The sequence below is a fragment of the Pararge aegeria genome, chromosome 9 (genome assembly GCF_905163445.1).
Source record: "Pararge aegeria chromosome 9, ilParAegt1.1, whole genome shotgun sequence".
Classification (NCBI taxonomy): Eukaryota; Metazoa; Arthropoda; class Insecta; order Lepidoptera; family Nymphalidae; genus Pararge; species Pararge aegeria.
This window is the reverse complement of record NC_053188.1, coordinates 16,251,310-16,263,474: the sequence shown is the minus strand read 5'-3', so window position 1 is coordinate 16,263,474 and position 12,165 is coordinate 16,251,310. Positions and strand designations below refer to the sequence as shown.

Genomic DNA, 12,165 nt, shown 5'->3' with positions numbered 1-12,165 from the left:
TTTTTCCTATTTACATATAGAACTTAACTTTTGATGGAATAACTTACTTAAGTCAACTTAGCAAGCAATGCGGCCATCCATTTGTCCATGAGGCATGGTAATCTTCAAACGCAAGACGTTATAATAAAAAAAGGGTTTAACGCATCGTTGCCTTAACTGGAAACCGTGCCTTTGCGCAAAGGGTATTATATATTTACGTCAAGGAACAAATGAATTGTACTCTTTAAACACGTCCATGTAACAATAACACACAAAGCTCCGCGCCACTTGTTCATTCCAGAACCACTACGTCTACTTGCTTCTCACTGCTCTTTTTCCTTGACACTTTTTACTACACTAAACTGCTTTTTGCTCCCAGGGAAGAGAACAACATTTTTATCTTCTCCCACAGCTTTATCAACTCGTTCTTGCATTGGCGAACAATTTGAAATAATTTCCAAATAAGGTACGTGTGTGATAAAACCTACCCCATTCCATGTTGCCACGCTTTGGCCGGTGGACACGTAAATTTTATCCCCTGTCGGGGGATATCATTTTTGACTCCAGCCCATTCTAGCCGTGCTGAATATCATTATTATATCCTCGAGAGTAAAGCTGTTTTAAATTAAGTTTTGTTAATTTAATACATTCTCTGAGGTGCTTGAAAGATCTGACATAACCTCTTTTTCTGTCTAACACACCTATGCTTTCGGTTTTGCCGTTTAGATAACGGCATCTAGTATTGAGTGAAGGCTGCTAACATATTGGTTGTGATCTTTAGATAATTCGAGCACTTTATTGAATACTGCGCCATCTTATTATTTTTATTAAATGACAAAGTATGTTTTGTTCAAAATTGATCAATTCTATTCATTTCGTTTTTTTACGTACTGTCAGTGTGACTTTAAGCCCTATTTACTTTGGAGCGTTCAGCTATTGTTGGCAATAATAGTTTGTTCTAATTGCGGTTTATATTGTACCAATGTATTATTTTTATCTTAATGAGACACTTCGTTTTATGTCTAACTAAGGTTTTAAACACGTAAACTACTGACCTCTTATCGAAAAAATATTTATCGTGACACTCGTAAAATCCTGTTTGGCATTTAAAAAAGGATTATTAAAAATTATAAAAGCATGGTTTTCTTACTAAAATATTGCTTTAATAAAGCATTCGTGCAAAGCTCTCGCATACCCGAGTGTTCTCAATTTTACCGCCTTAATACTAGGTTATTTACTGTGTGTTTTAAAGTATTTTAAAATATTTAGTTCATGAAACTGCACATAGCTGGTTATCTAGGTATTATCATTGGTTTAAAATTCGTGTTTTAAGTTTTTATCCCTATGATATGAAGCAATAATATTTCTACTGTAATTTTTAACAATTTTACTAATGCTATAAAAGTATCAGAGAAGTCGCTTCAATGTACGAAAAGAAGTGAGCGTAGTTTATTGGAGTGGAACACGTATATATAAACCGGGCTTTATACTAGCTGAACGCCTAAATGTTTACAAATGGCGTAGACTTTTTTTCTATAAATGGATGGTTACAGATGCACAATATCAAACTATAAGACCGGTCGCATATTATTGGAAATTGTCAGCAGGATAATTTTTTCACCAACACTGCGCGAGTTTTGCGGTTTTTCTCAGTCCCCGAATGACGCCAAGAGACGATCAAAAATAAACAAAATTGCTGCTGTTTTGCTCTAGTTGTTCTCTCCACACAATTTGTAGTACGATCGTTTTAATCTAAAAAAGGATAACGAAAATACATAGTTATTCTAAATTATTTGCGTTAGGGAAAAAAGAAAACATAAGTATACACCTTTTCTCTGCCACGAAAACAACGTCGAACATTTTTGTTTACCCACATAATATAATTATCTCTTTTATTTAACCGCAGTTTAGTATAAAATGTATGAGAGACAGCGTCTTAGGATATTGGCATGATACACATTTCTGTGTGCCTACGTTTCCGAAATTTGATACAAAATATATATGCTTATTTATTATATTATTACGACGCGATGTGGATCTGATCGACTGACAATTTCTGATTTGATGCGACCAAACTGAGGAAGCGAATTATTTCCGTATAAGTTGATCGCAGATTACCGCAGGAGTCGCACGCACCAGTGATGCCACCGTCCGATGCGGTAGAGGCATTCTCGTTTCTAGTGCAGTAAAATGGGATGCGGCGGTCTGCGATCAACACAGGGGCTTGTTTATGGTGGCGCTACAAGGCTCCGTAAATGATCCCTAAGAATTGATTCACACAGTTCAAGCGCATCGAAGCGACAATCGATAGTTCAAATAGCATTTTTGCCATTATCTTCAATACGTAATGCATATTTTTAATTAGACAACTTCAAGTTTTGGCTGCTTTGATCGAGGCAAAAAAGATTTAACACGACTTTAACAAGATTTACACGCGTCTTTTTTTAAAGTAGACGGCATTAATTATCATGAATAACTTCAGTACTGCACTGCACGTAAAATAAAACAGTGGCATTCATTAAACCTATATTATAAAAGCAGCAATTTTTTCCACCGATCTTCAGTGCATTACTTTTTGGGTGAATGATACTAGAGTATTTTATTACACAAGTCTCTTAAACTAAACGAGGCAGGTTTAAAACCTAGTGCCATCTTTTAAACTATGTTCTTTGGTAAAAGAGGATTTTTAGACCTGCCAAATTCGTTTTTTGAAGTGTAGGTACAACAGGACAGAACTAAGATTGTAGCTTCGAGGCGCTTCGGTCGCGTGAATGTGAATCGACCCAGCGTGTACGTATTTATAGAGGTTGTATGACAACACTGTATAATGAATCTTAGACGTAAATAATAACAAGTGATAAAAGCCGATGTGACTAGATTATATTTATTGATATTGTACATTTTTGTGTTACAAATAAAATATGAAAAAACCATTTTGATCGTCTCATTTTACTAAAATCCGCAATGTTTTACGCAGAAATGGTATAGAAAAGTGACCGTTTTTAAGCCAATCGACTTATAAGAGTGCTTAAAAGGATGGACCTATTTGATAGCGGTTTTATTAATTAATAGGTTAATCTTGTTTGTTCTGTTGGAAGTAGGTATATCTGCTCAGCCATTTGAGTATGATAAGGTCTGGTGAAGTGATATCTATATAATAAGTAATTTATCTATCTATACTTTTAAAAATAGATAAATACTAAGGGGCTTGTTTTTTTTGTTTGAATACGCTTTAAGTGATGTTAACATTTTAAAGTTCTAAAGGATGGACCTAGCGGTTTTATTAATTAATAGGTGAATCTTGTTTGTTCTGTTGGAAGTAGGTATATCTGCTCAGCCATTTGAGTATGATAAGGTCTGGTGAAGTGATATCTATATAATAAGTAATTTATCTACCTATACTTTTAATAAAAGTTAGGTACATACTAAGGAGCTTGTATTTTAAGTTTTAATACGCTTGAAATGATGTAAAAATTTTAAAGCTTTTATTTACAAGCGGTCCCTACTATTGCGAGTGCTGCAAGGTTATAAGTGTGTCAAAAGAAGAGACAAACTTAAGTTTCAAAATATAACAGTTATTAAAAACATTGTACTTAAGTAGAGAAAACACGAACGTAGCCCAGTACGATGGACAAGATTAGGTAGTCTCATTTGTGAACTTCTCTTACACTACGGAAGTATGCCTTAGAATGGGTTGTTTTGGTTGCTTATCGAGCGTTGTTTGAATAGGTATGCTCAGTGCTCACTGCTCACTGTGGATGGATTCTCAGCTACCAAATAGGGAATTCATAGTTTCAAATACAGTTAACTAGTATAAATATGGTATCTTAACTAGTGCCTGACTAATACTTAAATGGCCATCTTATCATATAGGTACTCGAGTGCTTTCATTGTAGAAATGATATACTTGGATAGAATCAGGTGTTACTTTGCGGAAATCCATAATGTATGATTAAGATGTTGACTTTACAATGAATAATTGTTACAAATATTCATTGTAAAGTCAACATCTCCTGAAAATGCTTCGGTTTCGGAGCGAAACGTGCGTAAAGGGTACATTGCCGAAGATCTGTTTGGTGTAGTGTATAAGGATTGAAGAAATTATAAATTACACCATACAGTTTCTCCTGCTGTTCGCGGAGTGTAGCAAATGAAGCTTAATTTTCATAACAGAAAAAACTTACTACTGTAAAACGTTGTTATTTTGTACTGGTAGTTCATGAGTATCCATCTCCGCCTTAATAAACAGCAACTATTACTATAAATTATGCCTCAGAGAAGACGCACCACACAAAAGTAATCTGCGGATCATGTCGTTTTCATTTTTAAGTAAGTTTGTACGTTTTCCTTTAGTAAAGCACAGGACCGGAGCGCCATCTGTCACGAATGGCGCTCATTCGATACCATATAAATAGTATTTAACTTTCGCGCGATCGAATATTTGAGTTATAAAATCTCACACTTAGAAATCTGGTCAATATAACAGACATACGCCCGTTTTCATAAACATGAACAAGGCAATGCCCTAAATAGTAACGCATAATCGCAGGAGATTCCTAGGCATACAGCAACCGTTCACCAATAATTATAATCTAAGAGTTGGTGAAACGTTTTGTTCTATAGACATCGCCTTAATAATTAGGCATTCAATTTAGGCGATGCCCAAGTAAGCGGGCAACAGTTACGTAGCAGGTATGACAAAATCATGTCGATATCCATACCAATAATAAATAAATATACTACGATAATACACACATCGCCATCTAGCCCTAAAATAAGCGTAGCTTGTGTTGTGGGTAGTAAGATAGCTGATGAATATTTCTTTATAAATATAATTCACATAAATACTTATAATATACAGATAAACACTCAGACACTGAAAAACATTCAATTCACAAACATTTCACAGTTGTGGGAATCGAACCCAGAAAGCAGTAATAATGAGGATGTAAATAAAACCAAACAGTAAAATTCATTGTTTTCTTTTTTATTAATTGATAGCCAACAAAATACGCTAATAAAAATAAACAGTGCCCACTTCGGTTTAGCTAAAATAACTGACGATTTAAAAGACATTGATATCGCGATATAATTATTGTCAATAGAACAATCGGTAGGTACACCGAAATAAACACAGATAAAAATAATGGGGAAGGGAAAATGCTCTCCTTGTTAAATATTCAACAATTAAAGGTAACATTCAGAGTGACCTAATACAGATAGCGAAGAATCTACAAAAATATATAATATTTATTGGACGCTCATTCTTAATTTGTAACGTTCAAACACAATTTATAACGTAAAAACGTTCAAAATTCAGGGAAGACATTCAAAATTTACGCCATAGTTTCTCTGCTCCCTTACAGAACATTAAGTACTTATATAAAATTGAAAAAAAACAATTTGTTTACGAAATGCAAAAAGTATGTTTTACAAACAATGTATATGTATGTGTGGAAGGCACCTTAATTAATAAAATAACTAAAGAAAGTGGGCACAATGCAAAACAGCATCCAGCATTTGAAAAAGAACATACAAGATGTTTAACATGACCAACAATCCCGATTTCTTTCCGACGGAACTTGCAACTTATACTAAACTGCGGCCTACGAAAAGATAATTAATTTAAACAAACTATGAAACTATTTGAGTAAGTAATGCCATATCAAAGATTCGTAGGCATTCATTTATCTTACACCAATCAATTTTCACTAGGCAACTCAAATTATAACCTATCTTGTCTATGGTTCTTGCCACAAGGTTTGGTATTTTGTGTTTGTATTATCATATTTTTCATTTGTAGTATTGATTTTAAATTATAAAAAAAATGTTAATTTAGTGAAACTGGCATTAGTATCGTGTAAGTTTGCATACATTAATTATCTCTTTAAGGCCCGCTTTTGCTACTCAGGCTAAATTTATTTAACTCCGATAGTTAGCTGACAATATTGGTTTAAATTATAACTATGTCTTGCACGATCAAGTGTTAGGGACTAACCTTGTTTTATATTTTTAATGTTTTAACCCACCAATGTCATAATTGATTAATATTAACAGCGTAAAATAAAGAAATCCCGAGTAAATAACCGCGTGGTTTTTCAGTGGCGCAACAAAATATTAAATTTTAACCATAAAACCTGAACTTTAAAAACCTGGTGTTACGTAGTTTTAACCTAGCTATAGGCGCAAGCGGGCTTACAAGTTGACCTTTGTTTAGGGGTGGCTAGTAACAAAGTTTTTTTTTTTTTTACAAAAATGTATCAAGACCTTTGTTCTAATTGACAGTTCTTGTACGAGGTGTTATGATTGACGACACAAAAGTTTCCTGCGTAGTTACGATTTCTTGGCCCTAATTCTTTGAGTATCATTTATTTGCGAATGTATTACAAAAGTTTTACAATACACGTGTACATTAATTTCAAATTTTCTGTGCCATGATACCCCTTAAAATATGCGAGTCGATTTTAATAACATAGTTCCAAAAAAAGCGAAAAGTAACAATAAAAGTTTGAACTAGGCAAGTGCAGGTTAGCAGAATCTTGCAGTTAAATCAAGTGTTTTTAACTCTAATGTGGCTCTAACTGGTCGTATCTCCGATAGTTATCAGCAAATCATTTCACTATTGTTTGTTCTTATTCTAAAGTAAGTTAGATATTGGCTTTAACTTGGCATTACCTACTGACACCTAAATCTAAACATAAAAGATACCTATATCCAGTGGCGTGCACAGGGTTTTTGACCAGGGTATGCATAAAGAAGGGAAATGGCATAAAATGGAAAAATCCATCCCCTTTATGAGTAATACAAAATTTTTAGGGTACGCAATGTTTTTGTGCATGTATGAAGTGCACGCCACTGCCTATATCATGCATCAGTTTTCCATATTTTGCGTCAAAGCTACCCTACATATATAATTTTTATATATTGTTTAGATTTCGGTGTAGATAATGAAGAGATAAAGGTATCTCCAGCTGAGTTTTAGAAGACAAAATAAATGAATGGAATGATCTGCGAAAGAGTATTAAGTGTATGGACTTTTGTATGAAGATGTGTCCGTCTAAGCCCACCTTAAGACGATGAGCAAACGCAGTCACTTTTTGCTTTCAACACAGGATACTAATTCAGGAAACTGCTTGGGTGTAAAGGCAATTTGTTTTAGTGCAAGTTTTCATCCAAATCTGTCATATAAAAATATATAGGAACAAACGTCAAAAATTCGCAACTCCATACAAATTTGACAGATTTATGTTAGTCCAAAGTAAAAGTTTGTCAACTTGATTACAGTTTCGGTACTCACTACCGACCATCGCTTAAAGCATTATTATATCAGAAGATCTTTTGCTTAAAATAATTATATTTCTGAAACAAAATGATCTGAGTAAAATTCATCACAGACATAGATTATAATGTGGAACTTACAGTTTCACCAGATAAATACACATCAAAGTTTCCACACAGACAAAGTTGCGGGCAACAACTAGTATTGAAATAATACGGCTTTAAGCAATGGTGTTAGCATACAGGACACGCTCCAAGTAGCTTCAAGGGTTATTTTTCATCAGTATCAAGCTGTGCTGTGTGCAAAACAGGCAAATAAAGTGTGGAATGGTATCTTCTCAGACAATATGACGCTGGGAGAAAGCCATTGCATAGCTGCAGATAATATTAATCCAAAAAAGTTCTGGATTCGATTCTGGAGATGTGTATAAAAGGGAAGCAAATGGCATCGACAGTGACTACGTTTCCACAGTAACTGATTGATTTTATATTGAGTGTATGAAAATAAAATATTGAAAGGCGTTGTATCCAACTTGAGACAACATATATGTTTGCTGAGTTAACTCTCATTGTTAACTTCCCGTTTTAGTTGGATTACACATTTGTTAGATAAATAACTATATATAATTTATACTAAACTTCTCCAAAGCTCGTGTGCTTTGTTTCCTTCGCATGCCTTTGGGCTTCTACTTGCCCCTTGAGCAATTTGTCGCAGATCATACACTTGAGTGTGAACTTGTTCAGATCTGTGAACTGTCGGGAAGACTTCGCCTCATGTGCTAGCTGCTCCGCCTCTCCATATATCTCCAAGTCTTCAGCGGGGAATACTGTTTGTATACCACCCTGAAAATTTATAACAATAACTATAATGATGACTGTGGCAAAAAGGATTTATCTAATTACTTTTTTTTCTATTCTTATATTTATTAATGGACCATATAGCAGATGGGATATCTGATGGTGGGTTGTCATTATGGAGGGTAGAGGTAAGGAGAGTCATCTGTGTATATGAAAAAGTGTCGTCAAAATGTATTAAATTAGGATGGCGCCACATTTGCATCAGGGTAACTCTTAAAAGAAGCGCCAAATATAAATATTGTTAGAGTAGGCTTGAAAAATAAACAAGGAAGTATGGAGATACAAGGAAGTAAGGTTATATTACCACAATATTTTGTACAACGCAAGTTGTTGAAATTCTCAATAATTAACTACTTTAGTCGATAATGACATTAAAATTTTTAACTCGGCATACTTCAATTCATCTACGATTGCTACATTCATACCATACCCTGTGCATCCACCAGCGCCATTGTGGAGGATTTTTGAACTGTTATTTAGCGCATACACTGGACACTTTTTCAACTTTTCTCCCATATAAGATGACTCTCCTTACCTCTACCCTCCATAGTTGTCATCATCAATGCGGAACGCAGAGTAACACTTGTTCTTTGTACTGTGTTTTGGTGTATGGTATTGTGTTCTACCTCCTTTTCATGTAGCCTAGCACAAATAGTGCACTAATCTTATTACATGACATTAGGTAAGATACATGGGTTTGAGGGTGCTACTTACATCAGATTGTTCTAAATATAAAGGGTCGTAGTGTACACCGTCAAAAAGAAGAAACACTCTTTGTCCATAATTTTTATCTTCTCCAAATCTATTTATAATTGCATTTAACGTATCCACCACTGCCATTTCTAAACCATAAAATCTTGATAGAATTGCAACCTGAAACAAAAACATAAAAATAAATTGTCATTGTTATGAATATAATTCCTTATAAAAAAGTCAACCACAAGGGCAATTGATTCCTCTACAAATCTAAAACTGCTGTTATTCTTTGCACAATATTTGCGGTGGAAAAGAGTTGCATTATTTTTAGTGTTTAGTTAAATGATTTATGTATAATAGAACAGGCATCATTGCCTGCCCACAGCCACTTCAACCTTCTAATTCTTTGAGCTATGTTAAGGTCAAATGTCTTTTCTTTAACTATTAACTGATTAACAAAAAAAATTGGCAAAATAAGTTCATAAAGTATGGTGTCATATCACCAGTAAGACCTTTGACCTATGATGAAAGAAGTTAACCAAATACCTCAATAGCTCCACCCCAGGAGCTAGGCTGTTGTATCCAGGCACAGTACTCCGCATTGGGCTTCCCTAGCATGGCCTCGTTGTATGTGTCATGGTCACTGGCCACCTCCATTGCTATTATTTGCCGCATCAGTGTATGCACTGATGTATCTACTTGGCCATTTAATACAAAACCTAAGAATACAAAATTACATCATATTATTAAATTGTATTTTTAAGGTTAATGAGTAAAAAAGTTATAAACTTACCATAGTCACGGTACATAGTTAGTAACTTTGAAAAGTTACTAACTATGTACAGTGATGCATGTTTTAATTTTTTATTGTAATTCTTGACCTACCAATGTATGTAACATTTAAAAAATGTTTAAAAACACATCTGATACAGCAAGGTTACTATACATTTGGTGAATTCCTTAATGATAAGGAAGATTGGAAGCAGCCAACCTGCTCTCATCTTCCGCAAGATAGAAAAATGATTGTAAATGTTGATGTTGGAAAAGAGCAACTACTGACTTTCTTGCCGGCTCTTCCTCGGTAGAATTTTCTCTCTGAACTGGTGGTAGTCACTACAAACATACATACTTGATGTTTCAAAAGTGCTTATAAAGTAGGCCTACTTGAAATAAATGAATTTGAATTTGAATTTAATGTAGAAGGAAAATGTTTGTGGCAATGTACATATCTGAGAGCTCTTCGTAATGTGTGTGAAGGTATACCAATCTGCACTTGGTCAGGATGGTGGACTACACCCTGTACCCATACCACTCTAAGAATGTGTTATGTAGTATGTAGTTGTAGTCTGGGGGAGTATTGTTGCAATGCTGTGTTTGACCTACGCCCAAGGTGGACAGATACAGGGCAATACTACAGGATGTGTCTCTTGCATGCCCTTCAAAGTGTTGCTCTGTTTAAAGGCAATGGCTTTCCACTTATCTGTTTGATCTATCAATTATTAACTATAAAAAAATGTGGGCCCTGAAGTGGATTGGTAACAGGTTGATAACATTGATAGGTAAATAGTTTAGTATAGGTTGATTATAATAATAATGAATAAGTAAATAGTTTTGTCACACACAATAGCAATACCAACACTGCAATAACAAACTTCCTACTGATGCTTCCTACCCATACCCAGCTTCTAAACCACTTAACTTAGACTCATAAATTCGGTATTTGAATATGCATCAAGATTATAGGTTACCAAGTGTAAGATTGCATTATTTATTCTCATATTTTTTTCTTTAACAAGGCTGATCAATTAGATTGTAAAAAACGTACGTACATTTTAAAAACGGAAAATAAGCACTCAAACATGCAGTTGTTTAAAAAAAATGTTAAACTAAACACATCCTGACATCCTGTTAAAATTCATTGTGTGTAAAAAGTAATAAACAAAGAAGCGCATTGTTCCAAATATAGTTTACCACCGCGTAATACTTTGTTCTGCTGGTTTTATGTTAAAATCGCGTGGGAACCAGTAACAAATATAGACTTATCAATAATTTTACCTATACTAGTGAATAAACAAGAGTTGTCTGATGGAACCACTTTTTTCATCAAGATGCCAGGTCTGCAGGGGTTAATTGTCTCGTGCGATGTTCCATTCTCCACGGGCAGTGCTACATCTTGTTTTGAAACAGTCGGGGTCACGGGAGGTGACTTTTCTTCGATGATTAAAGTTTCGCCAGTTTTCAACCCAATGTCACTCAATTTTTTGCTATCATTACTAACATCTATTGGCTTGGGCGGATAGCCACACAACACGCAAATTCTCTCGCAACTAACGTCCGATATACTGGAGAGAAACAATTTCAATTCACCCACTGTACTATCAGAGGTCAAATCCTTCAATACCTGCTGACCATTTTTACTTTTAACTTTGAAAGCCAGAGATGCCATCCTATTTAATAAAACTATATATACACCAAATTATTTATTATTAATTTTCTATTGTTCGTCAAAAAGAAGTGTACGCGAAGTAAAAGTGGTTGAAATAAATAAATAACATAACGTTACGTAGGCGTCCGAATTTTTGAATGAGATGACATTACAAAAGCAAAACAATCTGACAGTGACAAGAACAGATTAGGATTCTTGATGACAAGACGTGACAACTTATAAAAGTATTTTTTTTCTCTATTTTTAGTCTATGAAAGCACAGATATAAGACTAAGGTTTGATACACTCATTATACTTATATTTCTATATTATTTTAATGAATCACTAAAATCCACACTGTGGGTGAAATTTTTGACGTGACAGCGTCTTATAATTCGATGGAGCCGGCTGCACGCACGAAAAAACATGACGTATGCGGCGTTACCTCGCTCTGAGGCGTTCCATTCAAGGCTTGAAGTGCAAGCGAGAGCGCGGAACGAGCGACAAAGAGGCACAGTCGGCCTCCACGTTCGACATCTGTCTCTCTCCTACTTGAGTGAGCGATGCGTCCGCGTGGACAGCTTCTATACAATAATACATTTACATGTTTTCGGCAAGGATGAAGTGCAGTGAAAAGTGAATGTGGTGTCAATAATTGTTTATAGCAACGATAATATCTATCAAACAAATAAAATTAAAATTTTCTTTTGAAAAATGCCACCAGTCCATCAGTATTTTCTTACGACGTTGTCACGTTCAACTATCGTCAGTAAGCCGACTTTACAGACAACCAATTTTTTTAATAAATTATTATAGTAACACTGAGGAAATTAACAAAATTATACAAGGGAAAATTATAGTTAGGCCTTGACGAGTCACTCCAGTAAGATTTAGGTACTTACCAAAAAATTTGCATTTATCTGCTGTAT

At 34.7% G+C, this 12,165-nt stretch overlaps 1 protein-coding gene across 1 annotated transcript; it reads right to left on the bottom strand.

Moving 5' to 3' along the window:
* Window positions 1-4,945: 4,945 nt before the first annotated feature.
* On the bottom strand, window positions 4,946-11,404 carry LOC120626234 (ubiquitin thioesterase OTU1). The gene is made up of 4 exons (XM_039893649.1): window positions 10,867-11,404; window positions 9,358-9,530; window positions 8,830-8,988; window positions 4,946-8,100 (listed from the first exon to the last, which is right to left on the bottom strand). Exons 1-4 carry the CDS (start codon window positions 11,255-11,257, stop codon window positions 7,891-7,893), a joined length of 933 nt encoding a protein of 310 aa, XP_039749583.1. The 5' UTR covers window positions 11,258-11,404; the 3' UTR covers window positions 4,946-7,890.
* Window positions 11,405-12,165: the final 761 nt, after the last annotated feature.